This window comes from Gavialis gangeticus, unplaced genomic scaffold, assembly GCF_001723915.1.
Source record: "Gavialis gangeticus isolate Ggan-Ray unplaced genomic scaffold, GavGan_comp1, whole genome shotgun sequence".
In the NCBI taxonomy this organism is placed as follows: Eukaryota; Metazoa; Chordata; order Crocodylia; family Gavialidae; genus Gavialis; species Gavialis gangeticus.
Genome location: NW_017729032.1, coordinates 25,977,958 through 25,997,864, shown reverse-complemented (window position 1 = coordinate 25,997,864; position 19,907 = coordinate 25,977,958). Strand labels below are relative to the sequence as shown.

The window sequence follows — 19,907 nt, the reverse complement described above, 5'->3', positions numbered from 1 at the left end:
GTGTGAGCCCCCAGATCTGCATGCTGAATGACAGGAGGCTGTCTCTGCCAGCAAGTGTCAGGACTTTTGGTTTGACCACTTTGAGGTTCAGAAGTTTCCCAGAAATCTCTGCACCTGTCTCCTTGAATCTTGGCAGACTTCATGCCCCCAGAAGGGGCTACCATCCCTGCAATTTTCATCCAAATCAGGCTAGAAATGACAATGTTTTAGGCATTTTCATGATTCTTCATTATGGGCAAAACGTTGAAACTTGTCAAAACAAAGAAACAGTTTTGATGAAATGAAACGGGACAGTGCTTCAAAATGAAACAACAAAACAAAACACTGTCCCTTCAAAATGGTAAAACAGATGTCAAAACAAAACGATGGTGTTTCGCACAGCCCTACTGTTGAAGTAAACTTTTGATTGTGTGCTGCCAATGCAGAAAGACAGTGAGAGAGGGAGAACTGGAACTGGAACTGACATGCGCAAGACAGGCTCATGGAATTTTCCATTGGACTCACCCAGCCTGTGTCCCCTGGGCAACCCCAAGAGCTGTCAGTCAGGCTGACCTACTTTTCAGCCCTGCGCCTGCGTGGTAACAGCAGAGAGTTCAGGCTCACACATGCTCAGTCAGCTAAGAGCATGATGTCATTCGGCTAGAAAGTTCTTTGACGAAGACATTCTAATTTGCCACCAAATTGTTATATAACGTTAAGGGGCCCCTCCCTTGTGGGGATATCTGCTTGAACTGAGGACGGTGCCTGGTCTCAGTATCTCTCTCAGTAAGGCTTCCCAGCTTGTCGGTCTCCTCCTGTGACGACTCTGGCTATCTTGCTGCGTCTTCATCCTTGATTGTATTGTTCATTCGTGACATCGATTCTCCGGTTTATGAACTATTTTGATTGTGATCTCGACTTCGGCCTGTGACAGTCCCTGCTGCTTCTTACTTACTTGGCATTAATTGACTTCGGCTTCGTTTCTTGACTACAGTTTGGCTCGACTCTGCACACGTCGATCCCGTCTTCATTACATCTTACTTCGGTTCCCGACTCCGGCTATCTTCACGACCACTCCAACCATCCGATTGGCGTCATGTCTCGCTATCCTCAATGAGTTACAGTTCGTTGTACTGTGTGTTAGTTGAATCCTGTTATGAGCCGTTGACCAGTCCTAGGACTACTGAGCCAGGCAGCCGCCCCTAGCCTCCGGGTTAGATAGCAAGGGCTTGGCTCAAGAACCCTGTGGACCAACGGACCCCTGTGTTGTTGTTTGTTCGTGCCATCGCACCACTGTAACTGAAGAATCACTGTGCCTGCGCCTAAAAAGCGTAAGTCAAATAAACCTACCTTGTTTAAGAAACCATGCCGAGCCGCTCAGTACTCCATCGCCAAGAATCCCGCCTGTTTTCGTGGTCAATAGCCACCCCGGCCCACCATGACACTGGGGCTTGGTTCATCCCCCCGGGACACCTACTTTCATCCATTTTAGACACAGGAGGTTCAGACATGGGGAAATCATATGGGTGGAAGGAAGCAGGCTGGTAGCAATATAGTTGATGATGACATTATTAAGGGCTCTAATTCTAACACTAGCATAAAGATATATGTGAATGAATGGAAGTTCTTAAATAATATCTATAAATAAAAGGGAAATTGACATTATGTATAATGTTGAGATGCTATGAGAACTTGTTTAAAGATTTAAAGATTAAAACACTAGCAACATTTTGTATAATAAGTAAAGCTATTGTTTAAGCTGTAGTGGGAAAAACACAAAAAATGGCACTGGAGAAGCACACTTAAGACGTAACTTTTTAGGCACCTCAGGTTTCCTAATCGAAACTACTCATTATCATTAACTCTAGTGGAAATATCAAGCAACACCATAACTACAACTGCACACTGTAATTTTCCCATAAGTCCAGGAAGAAATTACTCAAACTTTTAAACAACTGCTGCAAGGAAAACCAGCTGAATTTCTGGATCAAAATCAACTTAATGCCCCAGAAAGCAGGGTGTTCTGATTTATATATGAACTATCAATTTAGCAAGGTTGACATAGAAAGATGTTTTGAAGCTGAAAACAGCATGAGAAGACTTTATTCTTGAGTCATTTTGTGTTTAATTTACTGACAGAAATTTGTGAGAATCTAAACTTTTGATAGATTGCTATGAGCTTACAGATTTAAAACTCAGCAGGATGTGAGAGAATTCAGAGGTGTCACATTATCAATTCAAAGCTCTCATCAGCATGGTAATAAGTTAATATAGTATAGTGACACCATTTTATATAGCGAATTGCTACATGTCAAAAAATCACTGCATTATGGGAGAATATTTTTCATTCTGAGTTATGCTTTAAATGTGAGGAAAGTATTCCAGATTGCATTTTGTAATAAGTGAAGAACTATGTTTACATTAAAAGGTGTCTTATTGACTGTACACAAGTGTGCTTCGGTCCTGACCTCAGAGGCCTTACACTAGAAATAGATAAACAGACACACAGAAACACATATATGCATGTATAAATATATATACATATTAGTGTGTGTATAATTGGTTATATATGTCACAAACAACAACAAATCTTGTGATATGTCATTCAGATTTCTTGTGCTTGTTATACTAATATGATACATGTGGTGATTTGCATTCGTAAATACAGGTAGCATATTAACCTCATGGTAGTTACTGCACAGTAGCCCATGTGTAGACATGGACCAAGAGCAAATTTGTTCCCGGTCAGCCCAGGCATCAGGGGGCAGGAGAACAATTTCCTCTCCTGGGAGCTGCTGTCACCAGGGCAGGCTCCAATTAAGGAACCCAGCTGGGACAATGTCTCCCTACCCACAGCCACTGCCTACTTCCACACTGAGATAAAAACCAGTCTTTGTTTGCATTTAACTTCTCTTTTTTTCTTCCCCCTCCTTCAGCAGCAGGCAGCTCCCAGCCCCGGCTCCATGATTGGAGCCAGGGCTGGGACATTATGCCCTGTCCCTGGGAGGTTCCTGCTACCAGGACAGACTCTGATCACAGAGCCTGGCCAGGACAGTATCCTCCTGCGCTGGCAGGCAGCTTCTAGCCCTAGCCTACTTCAAACTAATAGCATATGTAGACGTACCCAGAGATTTCCCTGCTTCAGCTGTAAGGGGGACAGTGGAGCTGAGGCTTGCAGGGACAAGGAGTTATCCCAGGGAAAATCATGGTCTGTTTTTTGAGACAAGCACTGGCACATTGGGAAGCAACTCGGTATCCTGTGGATGGGTTTTTGACAATACATGCATTGTCACCAGTAAGACTCAAACCCACAGCCACTGCCTACACCTACACTAAGATAACTATCAACCTTTGTTTGCATCCCATTTCTCTCTTTTCCTTCTCTTCTTATGTCCATCCATCCATCCCTATGGTTTTAGAGATTTGAAAAGAAAATAATCAAAATAAAATGCTCTACTGAGGTATATTAGATCCTCAGCACTTTGCAACCGTAGACACCAAAGTCCCACCTGCTTTCTACAGCTATCAGCCCTATTTCTGAGTAGTTTGTCTCTTTGTGCAATTGGGGTCAGTTGATCACCCCCTTAGTCATTCTCATGAAAGAGGCTGTGGTTCAGAGCTCTGAAACAATCCAACTTCACCAGCTGTAATCTTTTATAGTTAAGAACTCATTTTACAATAGTTTTGCAATATACCAGGGAAGCCAGGACAATATTTTACCAGAGCTGACTTTAGGACTGAATTCCAGTAACACTTACTGACAAGGATCATTATAATGTGTTTTTTTAAGTTTAACTACACTCCTATGCAATTTGTAAAATATATATGTTACTGGAGTCTTTTACATATCAATATGGACTGCAATGGTGACGCAAATAATGGCAAACTACTGGTAAAAATAGACTCCTTCCTATTCCAGAGACACATTGGATAGTTCCATCACCTTATTAATAAATTCAGTAATAGCATTTGTAGCTATGAAGTAAAATCAATGGGTAGCAAAACCTCATGTCCAAGGGGACTGTCTAATTGCCAACATGAGCTAAAAACTTGGGAAAGAATTATCTGTATATCCTCTACTTTAAAAAAAAAAAAAAATCACTGCATAATATGCTATGCAATAATATATGCTACAGAATAGAAGCTTGCAATAAGGATAAGCCGTTGCTGGAAGCAAGACACTTGATTTACTAAAATAACATGTCAGTTCCTAAATGGCACCTCTAGTTTTCCAGAGGTACGTTAAATGCTTGAATAAGAATATTGCCTTAACCATCCACATACTTTAATTTTCCATATTTCTGTCTTTGTCACTATATATAAAATTGCAGCAAGCCCATAATTTAAAATGATTTCTAATGTTGTGCCCTTTAATTTTAAATTTCTATGTCATCCAGGGATAATTTCATTTATTGCCATTTTTGATGGCCATATAATTCATGTTCTATACTGATTGTACATGCATGTGCAACCATAATGTACACATGCAATTACAGCCACTGACTCAAATAATCTATCACTGCATTTTACATACATGCACATGTTCAAATACTGTGATAAATTGATTTATGTGTCCGTTAGAAAATGGGCCCAACATTCAAAATATGCTGGGAGAATGCAAAAATTGATTATTAAATGGTATATCTTTCGGAAACATTCCAAACAAAGTGCTTTCTGCAACTTTCCTCTGATTATTCGCACTCCAAAAAGTTAAACAGAAAGCAGCCATTTAAACAAAGTAGCTTATGACTGATCCTACCATTTTAGCCTGGCATAATATAGGTTTTTAAATATTGGTTTGTATGTTTTTTCTTTTTTCTAGGACAGGTGTGAGCACCCTATGATTTGTGGGTTGGATCCAGCTTTCAGAACCATTTGATTCAGCTCATGACCATGGGATTTTGGCAGCATTTGGTGGAAGAAGGCTTTGGCAGCAGTCACTTTCTCGTGCTACCACAGGGAAAAGTATCAGCTGTGCCACCACAGGCAAAAGTGGCAGGCGTGGGCACTCTCCATGCAGGAAAAAGTAGCATGATGGGTATTTTCCCTGTGCCACTGCAAGGAAAACTGGCAGCAGTCGCTGGGATTTAAGACCATCACACCTTTGACCCAAACTGAGTCAATCCAACTCGCAATCTAAAAAGGTTGTGGACTGCTGCTTTACGGCATTTATGGAACCTTATTAAGTTGTGTAATAGATTGATATATCCATGTTTGAATATTGTTACTCACATGCAAATTGAAGAAGGGCCTCTTTACTCAATATGGTGCCAAACATGTTGGTAGTTAGACACTGATACTGCCCAGAATCCTTAGCTTCACTGGGATTGCTGATGATCAAACTTCCTTCTATCAAACTGTAGCGGTAATCACTTTCAATATCAATTTCAGTTCCATTCCGTAACCATCTGGGGAGAAATAGGGAGTAACTAGTTTAGTATTTGACTGGAAGAGAAAGATGACATTTTTGATACAATGTAAATGATCAAAAGGGGTCCAGCTTATTATAAGCACTGCTGATAGCACTGTCTATTTTTGAGGCCATATGGCACTTGCTGTTTAAATCTCTGTTTTCAGTTGCCTCTAACTTTGGAAAACTTTAATTGTTCAAGCTTGTATTTTCCAGAAGCTGAGTAATTCTGGAGAATGTCAACTGAACTGGCTCAGCTGTATTAAAACACACTGATAACCTCTTCTTGAAAAGCTGTTGTTGCCTCATGCTTTGAAGCAGGAACATCACGTTTGTCCAGAGGTGGCTTTTCTGTTAGAAATGTCCCTTTTATTGTTCCCATGAGCAGACACCTAAATTTGGCCAAATTCTAAAGCCTTTGAAAACTTCACACATTCCTAAGAACCATAAGAATTTCCATTTACAGGGTCATCCCTAAGTGTCCATCTTGCCCAGTATCCTGTGTCACAAGGGACAGAGAATAGATGATGACAGGGAGAGTGAACTAATTATGACCAGGGCTTTTTTCCACAGTTCCTCTCCTACTGGCAGACTTCAGCATTTGAGGTCTAGAAGTTCTAGGGCCTGTCCCTCCATTTCCATGCTCAATAGCTAAGGATGCACCTTTTCTCCAAGGATGTGTCCAATCCTTTTAAAAATCTGGTTCAACTGCCAGTTTCCACTACGTCTTTTGGCAATGAGTTCCACACTTTAATTACATGGTGTGTGAAAAAGAACTTCCTTTTGTTAGTTTTAAACTTACTACCTACTTGTTTCATTTTATGATCCATAGTTCTTGTATCATGAAAGACAGTAAATAAATAAGACCCTGTTTACTTCCTCTTTACCATTTAATATTTTATAAATTCAAATCATGGCCCCCCTCAAGTATTTCTGTTCTAAACTGAACAAGCCTAGCCTCTTTGGTCTCTCCTCATATAGAGGCCCATCTATACCACTAATCATCCTTACTGCCCTGCCATTCTCCACACCTTCTCTAGTTCTTCCATATCCTTTTTGAGGTGCAGGGACCAAAGCTAGGCACAGTATTCAAGGTGTGGATGCACCATGGATTTATAAAGGGACACAACAGTATTTTCTGTTTTCTTTACAGTTTCCTTCTTAATAATTTCTAACATTCTTTTTTGCCTTACTGATGACTGCTCAGCACAGACTCCCAGGTTTCTTTCCTGTGTGGTAACAGCTGAGTTAGAGCCTATCATAGTACAGGTATAGTTTGGGTTATTTTTGCCCAGGTAAATCATGTTACACTTATCTACACTGAATTTCATCTGCTGTTTAGTTGTGCATTCACTCAATAGTGCCTGATCGTTCTATACTGTTGTTCCTCACAGTCCACCTTGGTCTTTACCACTTTGAATAATTTTGTGTCTTATGCAAATTTGGCCACCTCACTACTCACCCCTTCTGAGATCTATATTAATATGTTAAACAGCACTTGTTCCAAAACAGAACCCTGGGGGACCCCTCTGTTTATTTTATTCATCCCCAAACTGACCATTTATGTTCATTCTTTGATTTCTATCTTTGACCCAATTTCTAATCCCCAATCCAATGATTAACCAACTTCATTAAGAGCCTCTGATGGGTGACTTTGTTAAATGCATTTTGGAAGCCCAGATATCCTGGGTGCCTGTACACATGCAGGGATGCTGCTCCCTGTAATTACAGCATGTTGGAGCATACTCGATTAGTTATGCTAATTTGTGCATTCCAGCAGCCTCTGTGTCTTGTGTATTCAGTATCCCTGTGCTTCAAAATGGCCGCAGTGGCACTTTAACTAAAGCTCATCAAAGAGCTTTAGTTAAAGTGCCCCTGCTACCATTTTGAAGCATGGGACACTGAATACATGAGACACTGTGAGTGCTTTAATTAGAGCAGCTCTGGGAGCTGCTCTGAACAATTTTCTTTTTATTATTGTTTCTACTAGTTTTCCTGGAACACAATGCCTTCTGGACTCTGACTCACTGGCTGTAGCTCCCAGGGTCCCCTCTAGAGCCTTTTTTTAAATATGGGAGTCACATTGGCAAGGCTCCTGTCCCCTGGTACTATGGCTATTTTTAGTGATAGATTGCATACTATAGTTAGGAGTTTGGCCAATTTCCAATTTTTATGAGAGATTTGGGGCCACATCTATGAGGGTAGAGAGGAGATGCAGATAAGAGGCTGTCAGGAGAAGAAACAGAAGGTATTGTCCAGACAAGGCATCTGACATCTTGAGCGGAGATCAGTAGCAGAGCAAGACTATTACTGACTGGGAGACAGGAATGAGTAATCTGAGATGAGAATGAGTAATCTGAGAGAAACTGTGATTGGAAGCCAAAGAAAATGCGAATATCTGGCAACAAGACCTGGAGCTAGTAAAGAAAATGGAGGGAACCCAGATCCTGTAGGTAGATTATTACTGAGATCAGATGAGAAACCATTGGGAGAGACTAGGAATAGCAAGTATAGTGAACTGGACTAAGAAGTTTAAATGGGAACTGGGATAAAAGGCAATGGGTGGGATTAGGGCAAGGATAAATCACAAAGTTATCTGTAAAACCTTAATTCAGACCCTTTGTGTGCAGTATGGTGCAGCATTTACTTATATAGGATTCTGTCTCAGTGTCTGTAAGGAGTCCCTTTTTAATTTATTACAAAAGATGGGAGCTGCTGAACAGAGCCGAGGAAAGTTTGGAATTTCTATGTTGGAGGAACTGGCCACATTTTAAGATAAGTTTGGTCCTAAATCAAGATAAACATTTACTATTTAGAAAATTAGAAATGTTTCACAGGATAGAAATATTGAAATAAGAGAAATGACTAAGCATTTAGCTTAGATTGAAAGCTCGTCTTTATGTGCTTTGGGGTAGGTAACGTTTGGTAATGGGAAAAATCTACTTGTTCGGCAGTATGGCAGATGGCAGCAGTTTTAATCAGACTCCAAACTAAGCACTCACTCACCATCCAACTCCTACTCATTGCCTACCATGCAACATCTAAATCTGCCTGTTTCATTTGGAAGTCATAGACTTATAGTAAAGTGGGGCTGGAAGGGCTAGAATATCATACTGTCCCACCCCTGCTCAAGGCAGGATCATCCCTGACTAAACCATCCCAGTCAAGTGTCTGTCAAACATGCTCTTAAAAATCTCCAGAGATGGAGATTCCACAACTTCTCTAGGTCATCTGTTCCAATGCTTGACCGCCCTCATAATCAGAAAGTTTTTCCTAATTTCCCACCTAAACTTCCTCTGCTGAAGACAGAGGCCTTTGTTCCTAAAGACATAGAGAAAAGTCTACCTCCACCCCCTTTATATTTAATTTTTAGGTATTTGAACACTGTTATCAAATCCCACTTCAGTCTTCTCTAGAATAAACAGTCGAGGTGTGGGGCCCAAAACTGGACACAGGACTTCAGGTGAGGCCTCAGCATTGCTGAATAGAGCAGAAAAATGACTTCACTTGATTTGCAAAAGACACTCCTGTTAGTACAACTGACTATGCTCCTGGGGGTTTTTTTGGCAACAGGAGTATACTGTTGGCTCATACTCACTTTATAATCTATTGTAACCCCCAGTTCCTTCTTCCAATACACTCATTCCTTAGCCTGTATTATTATTCCACCCAAAGTGCAGGATTTTGCATTTGTCCACTCAATGTACTGCTTGCAATCTGGCTGTGAGGTGCTTCATAGTGATCACTGTTCCTTCCCCCCACTCCAGTCAAGTTTGTTCTATTGTTCCCCTAGCGCCTATTGCACAGTCCATTTCCTTTAGTGCAATCTGCTGTTACCCTACAGACCAGTGGCAGAAATAAAAAGAGAGAGAGAGGAAGTCAAATTATGTATACTAAAAGCAGGTGGAAGTTTTAGGCTAAGGGCTACTTAGAAAGAAATCACAGCCAGGAAAGTCCAAGTCATTTATGAAAAGCAGATGAAGGGAAGGCACATGTGGGGGGTGAAAGCAGATTCTCAGCAGGAAATCTGTGCAAAGTAGTTAGGGGATGGACTTGAAGAGCTGAATGGGGGCTTCCTCTCTGCAGCATAACCTCCAGATTCCATATGTCTGTGTCAGAATCCCAACACTTTCCTGCTGGTCTCATCCTGTTTTTAACAATTTGATGGCAACAAGCCAGCTGTTTGACAATGTATAGAATCCATTATACCACACAGGGTAGTTGCAGAGGCCAAAAAAAATACTGCTTCCACTTTCCAGGAACCTAACTCACGCAACTTTTACTTGTTACCCAAGATGTAAAACCTGAAAACCCAGGATGCCCCATTGTCCCTGAAAGTGGCACTATCGCAGAAGTAATTTCTGGCTATCTTGCTATCTTAACTCTATCTTATTCCCATGAGCCACTGGTGCTGCCAACAATTTGAAAGACACCACATATTTCTTAAAGAAACTGGGCTCCATTCACAAGCTTACAGAAAAAGCCATATTACCTACAATGGATGTCACATCTCTGTACACCAACATCCTCCATAAGGACAGATTACAAGCCATAAAGAAGATTATCACTGACAAGAAAGCTGCTTCTATTGCCATTAAGCTCTCACACTTTGTCTTCACACACAACTATTTCAGGTTTGGGGACTCCTTATACCTACAAATGAACAGCACTGCCACAGACAGATGTATGCCCTCCCCCATAATATGCCAAAATATTTATTATGGTGCTTGTAGTTAATTTCTGTGGCAGCTCATCCCTCTGGTATACCTCCGGTATATCAATAATATCTTCATAATATGGACACATGGAAAGGAAGCTAGAGAAATTTCACCATGACTTTAACAACTTTCACCCCTCCATCAAACTAACTCTGGAATATTCAACCCAGAAGATTCATTTCCTGGACATCACACTGAGGGTTTGCAATGGCCACATGCCACCCTTGCTGAGGCATCAGGCCTTCTAAGGGACCCAAATATCAGCTCTGCACTGATATCAATATAGGCCACATCATTCTGGGACCAAATAACAAGGAATACAACAACCGAAAGTCCATTCACCCACAACTCTACCAAAGTCATTAATGCCGTCACCTGCTTACAATCTGTTGTCTACGTCAGACAGAGAGGGTGATCTCTACATGCATCTGACATCAGCTGAAGAAAGATGCACAAGCTTGCGGCAGAACACTAACCTCCATGGACACAGCATCTCTGATGATGGAGTTCACAAAAGCTTGTTCTCTCATATATATTATTTACTTGGTTGATAATGGTGCATATCTGCCCTGTCTTCTGACTCACCTTGGCAGCCATTCATTCATATTAAGCTGTCCAAATCAGTCATGCCAGACTAGAAACAGATGTTTCCTTTGTGCCACCACAACAATTTTTATGACAGCACAAAGCAAAAGCAAAAAGGCATCCATGCCCTTTGTTGCAGCAAAAATGCCTTTCTTTGTGACTGCAGCAAAAGGTGGTAATAAGTTGTGCTGCTTGCATGCCCCAGGATGTCTGTAAGTGGGGAACCCCACCCAGGCCTTCCCACTTATAGAGACATGACCTAGAGATTCTTGGCAATGGGTCTCTGTAAGCAGAAAACACATCACCCATTATTCTGCAGGATCAACAGGCAGGACAATAGGCTATATGTGTTTTACCTAGCAAACCAGATAACGTAAGCCAAACATCTTAGTCCACCTGATCCACTTCATTTGATGATGTCTATTCATATCCTATGTGGCATAACAAGCAGTGACAGTTCTACTAGTCCTGAGGTGTTGGCATGGCTAAAGAAGGTCTGCGTGCAAGTGTTGGTGCAAAGGACTACAGAGCAAAAGATTATGCAAGTTACTATAAAAGCTAGGGCACTGGAAAGGGACAGAAACAAACTGGATTCAATTCCTGGCTCAGCCACAGATGCCCTGTTTAACCATGGTCAAGCTACTTAATACCTTCTTTCCAATCTTTAGAATGGAAAAGTAACACCTGGTCTCACAGGGGTGTTGTCAGAATAAAATCCATAAGTAACTTTGGAGCTGTGTGGGTATCAGGAAGTTTTGGGGCACAGGGAGTCTCCTTTATAGTGAGCGTCTCAATGGATGGATACACTATGTATGGTATGGGGCTAGAATTCCTGCCCCATACCATACCAGTCCTTTCCTACTTTTCCCACATATGTTATTGCCTGCTAGGAATCCCAGTTGGTCCTCAAACCCAGTGGACAGGGAAGCTCCTTGAAACTGTTAAGACCTCCTATTATTGTGTTCCCCATATGCATTTGCTCAGAAGGGAAGTGTATCGATCAGACATTCTGAAAGCCTCAAAAAATTCTCAAGCTATATATTGTACCTGTATGTAGGAGCAGGGTTTCCTCGTGCTTGACAATTCAGAGACACTTTCTTCTCTTCAGAATCAGTAGGAAAAATCAAATCATCAGGCTCTTGCATAAACACTGGCCCATAATCAACACTTTCTGTGGAAACAATAAGACCCATAGTTTCAGCATGCTTAGCAAATAGTATTTTATATAGGTTATACATAACATATCATTGTCCAGATTTTTTCCAGAGATTCTAAATAGCATTCCTACAGATGCTGTTGATTTAAAAAATAAAAAGGGAATAAGGTAGGTTATCAGAGAAAGTTACTTGGATATTGTTTCCTTACAGACTTATTAAATTAGCTTATACAGGGTGTGTCTACACATTCATTAATGGGCCATAGTTACTGTGCATTAAGTTTAGTACTTGTATAATCAAGTACTAAATCAACGCACAGTAACTGGTACTACTGTACATTAGTGCCAGTGCATGCCTTCTTAGTGATGCTACCGTACAGTAGCCTAAAACTAATGTGCGGTAGCATATTAGCACTGTTTTTGATGTTATGCACTACTACACAATACTATTAGGCTACTGCGCATTTAGCACCTCATGTAGATTCACTCACAACAAACAATGTTAATGGTGGGAAAAATAACATTGCTTTGTTCCTTTGAGCAGCATTATTTATTGGGAATTACAGATCATGAGAGGAGAAATCACTGGCATCGATTCTGGATATCTTTCTCATGTAATGTTTTATTTTTGCTTTATATACTAGTAGCAGGAAAAAAGCATTCCAGAAATTCCTTTTTTGGCCCAAACACCATCATGCATCTTCCAGGAACCAATTATACCCCAAATATTGACCCTACTTGGTGAGACCAAGACAGAGAATAAATTCTCCTTGTGCTTGTAACAGCTCCACTCAAACAAGCTGTAGTGCAAAACTAACACCAGCATATCATTCTTCTCAGAACTGAAGAATGATCTGTCAATAAGAAAAATAACTTGCCAGACTATTTATTACAGCATCAACTGGTGCCTCCTGTCAAAACAGTATACATCTATATAACAGAAATCTGAAATCCTGATTTTTTCCTACGCACTGTATCTGAATTGGGCATATTTCTGTATTTATATATGTACACTCTGCACTGAGGAAAATTGGTAGTTATTGACTCTATGGACCAAAAAGTAGTTGTAAGTGTAATGAATCTGATCATATAAGTCCAAATAAGTACAATATTCGCACAGAGGTAGAAGAAACTGAAGGAAGTGGAGTTTGCATCAAAGTACTCCCTTCAGAGTCTCGGAGTTATCTCCTTAATTTGGCTGTCATTTAATTTACAGAATTGGTCTAAGCATTCCGAGGTAAACAGGCACATTTTCCCATTATACATAATTAAGCATACGGGAACAGGGTTTTATCTGTCATAATTTTACAGTTTCATGTGTTCACCTAATGAAACTACTCCAAGGAGTATTGTGGACAGAATGTTACATTAAGCTGTTTATATCAACCTAGTACATTTGTAGAAACACATGTAGGCAGTCAGCTCCCTATCACCCACCTACCAGGGCAGGCTGCCAAACCAGAAGTAAACCACCTCATGATTAGCTTTGAGGAAGAACTCACCGAGGGATCTGTCATTGTTGCTGACATAAAAAAATTGCTTTACTGAATTATTTTCCTGAACTCACCCATTTCCACCTACAAACAGTCCCTGCGGGAGAACTACGCGACTTGAACTACATGAGATGCACAGAACTTCAGTCTGCACCATCTGGGCTTTTGCAGAATTCCAGGGAGCCTTGTTTTAAGTGGCTGAACTCCCAATGGTAGCTGGTCATAGAGAAGAGGAACGCTTCTCCAAACAGCAGAGATCATTTGTATCTTTTCCGATAACGGCCATTTCCAGATCTGACATAGTGGATTTGAAACATACACACTTGCTCTTGCTATCATACAGTCCTTGGTATTGTAAATAAATCAAACCCATAAAGACCTTTAAAAATCTGGGGGGGAGGAATCTAGTGTAAAAAAGAGGTCAGATGGATCAGAGGAAAGGGAGAAAAACATTACTTCCTTACCAAATCAAAGGATAAAATGTTGGCTTATTCCCCAACATACTCCTGATGAATGACAACAATCATTTTAAAACTAAGAGGTTATTTTAAGAAAAGTGATCCAGGCATACAACAAAAGTAGCAATCCAATGTATCATAATTCCATAATGTTATTGTTTTCATTAGCTACTACAAACATCAGCTTAAGGAAAAATAGGGTTAATTTTATGTCTGACAGCTGGTGTTGAAGGATGAATTTTAATTGGAAAAAGAATCTAATTCTATGCCTAATTCTAAGCTTTTAAAAATTCCCTATAATATCAATTGTGGCTCTTCAATTAATTGTAAATCTGTTAGTTGTTTATGAAAGAAGCAATGAAGAGATCCTGGGTATACAGCCTAGGAGTTGTTACTACCTTTCCCTGCTTATCTTGCTATATGCATCCAGAAAGTCAGGAAAAATGTTATGGGTGAGGGGTAAAGTATGGGAAATGGGGTTCTGCAGCTGAAATGTTTGAGGCCCCCTGGGATTATTTATTGGCTGACATTCCAAGACATTAATTTTTATCTTTTGTGTTTGAAATCCCTACATAGTGGGTGCATCTAAATGAGACATTAACTGTGGAGTTGCCTAATTAGCTCTGCAGTAAACGTATCAGGCTGCTTGCAGACATTAAAAAAAAGACATTTTACCAGAAGAAGCAGCACATAACTTCAACCTGGCTCTGCAGTGCCTGTATAGATTGGGCACTTCAGCAGGGCTTTTTGGCATTTTTAGCTAATAGCTGATTCAATCAAATATTAGATAAAAGCAGTAAAAAAGCCCCACTGAAGTGCCTGATCTAAACAGATGTCGAGTGAGCTGGGTACAACTAAAGCACTACCTCTTCTGGGCATGTGTGGGGCTCAGTGCGGGAATGCATCAAGTTTAAAAGTACCATGTTTCTGAGGTGAGGTTTAACATCTGCAAGCAGCCTCAGTATCTACACATGCAGTGCTAGTCAGATGGACTAAACTAATTACTCCACAGTAGGCCAGTATTTGTAAAATGTACACATGCATTAGATCCGGGAGCAGTTTACTCATACATAAACTACTCACTAGTAAACACTCCTGGGCATGTGTCCACATGTGCAGAAAAATGGGAGCTGATTTGTTTCTAATGGCAGCAAACTGCTCTGACTTCCTGCAGCCCTGCAACAGGCCCCTGGCACTACCAGGGGGAGATCTAAGCTGTCTCTGGGGCTGGAGCATTGCAACCTGCCTTGTAACCCAGCAGCAGTAAGCTCCTGGCCCTGGCTTTCTGATCCTGGGCATGGAGCTTAGAAAGAGCTACAGGGAAGGAGCAGGTCCCAGCCCTCTGCCCTGATCTCCTGGATTGGGACAGTGGCCTAGGACCTACACCACACCTGCGGATTTTTCCAAGCCTCATGCCTGAATCACCCAATCGGAGCATGGGGCTGGGACCTTCCTGTGACCAGAAATGTTCCTAGCCCCCACTCCACATTCACAGGGTGGGGGCTGGAGCATGGGCAACTGGTGCCACTTTAGTCTGGGGGGCACATGCCCCCCCGCAGCAACCAGTCAATGACCAATCTCACTGACCGGGGGAGTCCCCTGCAGCCAATCTCACTGACCAGACCAATCTCACCCCATGATCATGAAGGAACAGGCTCCCCAGCCCCCACCAGCAGGGAGCTCCAAGCAGCAGCTTCATGGGCACAGGGTTCATAGGAGATAAGGATCTCCTAGCGCCATCCCAGCAACCACAGAGCTGGTGCTGAGAGATAAGGATCTCCTAGTCCCCACCCTTCCTAATCAAAATGGTGAAGTGAGGGCTGAGAGATAAGGTTCTCCCAGCCCCTGTCCTCCCTATCACAATCTTGGAATGGTGGGCTTGGAGCTCCCTGATGCCGGGGCAGGTAGACATGGTCCCTGCCCCAGCTCCAGTGGCAGAACCCACTCTGGCAGCAGGCAGCCCCCGGGGACGGGGAGTAATCTCCTGCCCTCTGGTGACTAGATGACTGGAAGCAGATTTGTTTCTGGTCAGGTATCTATGCAAGTGCTACTGCATAGTTAGTAATCACAAGTAAATTTGCTACTTGCATTTGCAGGTAGCAAATTTAATCATGATTAGCAAGATTTACTGTACAGTAAGCATGTGCACATGTAGACCCACATGATTACTGCACAGTAAACTATGCTACTGTGCAGTAAAGCATCTCATGTAGCTACACCCACTGAGGAGATTTTTTACTCCATAGCACTGCACATATAGATGCTGACAGGGCTGGCTGGGGCATGAGTGTGCTTCAGTGTGGAGGATGCATTCAAATGTAGTGCTCAACAATCTCAACAATATGCAAAACAAACAAAACAAAAAAAGGACATGTTCAGGAGTATCTGTTGTTCATATTTGTCTTGGATTAAGTAATTTTTCAGGAAGCAGTAAGTCAACACAGTGTATAAATCAACCCCAAATATTTTATTAAAAATGTTAGGTTTTTCATATATTCAGAGTACAAGTTAATCTTTGCTTTGATCTTCATCAAAGTGAAAAAAAAAGGATAGGGCCCTTGCATGCTGGTGGGCTCTGGGGAAGTTGCATTGGGCCCCTGGGAGCTCAGGGAGCAGCCAGTCCACTGGCAGCCACCCTGGGAGCCTGGGGGGCACTGCCACCATGAAGGGAAGGACCAGGCTCCCTTGCAGCTCAGGGGATGCCCAGTCTATCAGCAGCTTTCTCTCTGGCCATTGGGGGGCAGGCAGGCTCTGCCAAAAGTAGGATCAGGCTTCTGCCTTCAGCAGACTCCTGTGGCCAGCAGAAAGCCTGGTGCTGCCCCAGAAATGGCTGCCTCATCTCATGGGCAGTGTGTGGTGTCAGGCAGAGGCTGGGGGAGGGGGAGGCTAGACCTGCCCAACACCCCTAACCTTCCCCCCAACCTGTGCTGCCCATGGGGTGAGGCAGCCCCTTCCTGGGTGGCTCCAGGTGTCTTGCCGGCTGCACAAACCTGCTGAAGGCAGAAGCAGTGAGGGGCCTTGATCCTGCTTTTGGCGGAGCCTGCCCAATCCTCTGCAGCTGAGGGGCAAGCTCCCAGTAGGCTGGAAAGCCCCTGAGCTGAAGGGAGGCCCAGCTCTTCCCTCCACAACAGCAGCACTCCCTGGGCATGGGTTGGTGGGCTTCCAGTGGGCCAGGTGCTACCCAAGCCCCCAGGGGCCCAATCCAAGTTCCCTGGAGCCCAGATAGGGTGTATAAGTCGAGGTGGAAATTTAATACATTTTTGGATTTCAAACATTGACTTATATACTGTGAAATATGGTAGCTGGGAAAAAAAATTAATCAAGCAGGAAAATATTGATGGATATCTTTGATTCTTTCTTCCAATTCAGTTTCTGGATTCTTAGACTGCTGGATGAAAGAGTGAAGGTGGAGCAGTAGAACATGAATCTGATGAGATCAGAGTTAGGCAGAAACAAGTGTTGTAGGAATAGACATGTGGGTGAAGTATTCATAGACATTTGGGATTATGAGAGAGGAAAGAAAAGCGATAGTACTGTTACAGATTATGTTGTCACCAGGGTTGGCTCCAGAGTGCAGTGGCATGCTCACATCCCTTTAGGACCACAGTGTGGGTGCAGCAGCCAGGCAGGTGATCCCCAAAGCAGGTAAGAATTCCACTCATTCTTGACACAACCTCCCTCTCCTTCTGGGCTCAGTGGCACCTCCTCTCCCCTTCCCTTGACCCCCTCCTCCACCTACCACTGCCCCTGGTTGACCAAGGGCAGGGGCAGCTCCAGAACCACTCCTGCCCTGTTTCATCTGGGCTGCACACAGAGCCAAAGTCAGCCTTGGACAGCTGTAGCAGCAGTTGGGGTGGGGAGGTTTCCCGTCTCTGTCCAGTCCTCCCAGGACTGGGCAGAGAGGGGAAACCCACCAGGAGCAGATGCATCTACCACTGTCCCCAGATGAGCCAAGCTTCCTGCACAACCACTCCCTGCAGCCCCAACCAGAGCAGAATGGCCAGGGCAATGGTGACGGTGGGCAGGTCTCCCTTGTCCCTTCAGAGGTATAAATAGAGGTGGGGAGTGAGGAATGGGACGGCAAGTGCTATTGTGTGTGGAGGGGAAAGGAGGGGGTACTGAGAGTTGGGGAGGGACTCTTATCTAATTTGGGGACTTTAAAAAAGTCCTCAACTGCTGCCCTCTGGCACAGTCTGCCATGCCGGTTGGGCTGAGAGTGGGGGTACAGTTCTGCTGTTGTTGGCTGCTGTCCTGCATCCCACCTCCCCGCTCCGCTTTTGAAAAATCCTGGATCCAGCTATGATTGTCACCAATATGTCACCTATTTTGGTGTCAGGACTGCAAACATGTCATTGGAGCACTTGTTTGTTTTTCACTTTGCTATTAGGAACTGGATACAACCTGTTGGGGAGGGCTTAGTGTTCATGTTGGCAGAAGCAACAGCAACAGCTGAAAAACCAATATTTTTTCAGCCAATCATTGGTGCCTGGAGTCTCTGACAGAAGTAACAGAAGGTTCAGTGAATGCCGGGCACATTCCTGAGAGATGGGAATGTGCAATCAGTTGTTTTTCTGTGTTCTGAATGGAGTGTGGAGTAGTAACAACTCAGAGTCTCAGATGCGAGGAAAAAGGGGAAATGTTCATCACTTTGGAGCTGTACTGATTGAACTACTTTTCTGATCAGACCATCTGGTCTGAAACAAATAATTGGACAGAAGGGAACTATTCTGAGGGCCTAAAAGCACACAAGCAAAATATTAGACAAGCTACGTTTTAGCCAAACACAAGCCATTGGATTCAATAACAGAGCAAGTGGGTGAAATTTAATGACCTGTGGTATCTAGAAAGTCGCACTTGATGATCTTATGTTCCCTTCTGTACTTAAAATCTATTATCTGTGAAAGACTAGAATTTGGAAACTTTGAGCCTTCTGTCCTTTCTCTTTTAATGGCAGCAATTAGTGGGTTAAACAGAAAAATCTGAACTTTTTTATCGTGTTTGTAATCTTCCATAACCTAATTTATGTTCATATTGTTGGATATTGCTGACTAGTTCTTTAAATTACGTAAAATAGCTTGGCATTGGAAGGATTATAGAAATTTGAGGTCTATATGAATCTTGGTACATAACTAGCAATTTATTCTGAGAGAAAATATCAATGCCATGCATTTCTTTTAAACTATTATGATCCTTCTTAAATAAAAAGTTATTGTTCACAGATAAGAATTATTCATATCTGTAATCATCGTGTTTAGTCTTTTTAGTCTTAGAACAATTCTAGTCAATTTTAGTCTTACAGCAACAATTCTGTGCATCTTTTATTTATTGGAAAGGCAAATCAGTTAGAAGATATTATAAAATGATTTTATTATATAATTTAAGGCTATAATATTGCAAAGACTTACACAAGTGCATCATTTTATAAGCCTCACTCATATTAATGTGGTTACCCAGTTTATCTGACTTTTTGTAAAAAATGTTTTTGAAAGAAGATTTTGTTGACTAGTTTGACTAAAAAAGCAATAAAAAACTAAAACTAAAACTAAGTAAAAAGAAAATAAATACATTAAATATATGCATGCATACATATATAACCACCTAAAATATTCTGAAATTGATTCAATTGTTTCTTTTGGACATTAAAAAAAAGATATTTTGATTTTATTAATTTGAAAAAAATGGCTCATTTTAAAAGTTACCTCAGCTTTATTAAAACTATTTTAAAAGATTTTAAAAGTCTTTTAATTCATTTTGAAAACAAATTAGATGTATTCTGTAACATAAAACAAAAAGCTTAATTTAACCCAAAATTATTTTGTTAAACTGCAAGCAAAACAATTTCCCTTGTTCTACTCACAATACACACAGTTACACATGCTCTTAAACCTGTGCACAATGAAGTCTCACATTTTCAAAAGATTAATAAAATATGTATATTATATTATATTTAGATAATCAATCTTATTTATTGTTTCTGTATGCTGCAGTTTTGAATTGTGAGAAAGACTGCAACCACTTGGTGTTCAACTGGAGAATGGAAAGTTAAAACACTATAATGGTAACTTAGATTTGTAAAAAGTTCAGCTGGGTGGCCAGTGAGTAGGATTC

General features: G+C 41.8%; 1 protein-coding gene across 1 annotated transcript in view; it reads right to left on the bottom strand.

The window, feature by feature from the left end:
- The window catches only part of CNTN5 (contactin 5), a 1,308,168-nt gene that overhangs the window by 595,798 nt on the left and 692,463 nt on the right, over positions 1 to 19,907 (bottom strand). Inside the window, exons 5-6 of the mRNA XM_019525021.1 lie at positions 11,740 to 11,863; positions 5,212 to 5,387 (exon numbers count right to left, since the gene is read on the bottom strand). Of these exons, the coding sequence (XP_019380566.1) occupies positions 5,212 to 5,387; positions 11,740 to 11,863 (300 nt within the window). The remainder of the gene's footprint in view (positions 1 to 5,211; positions 5,388 to 11,739; positions 11,864 to 19,907) is intronic.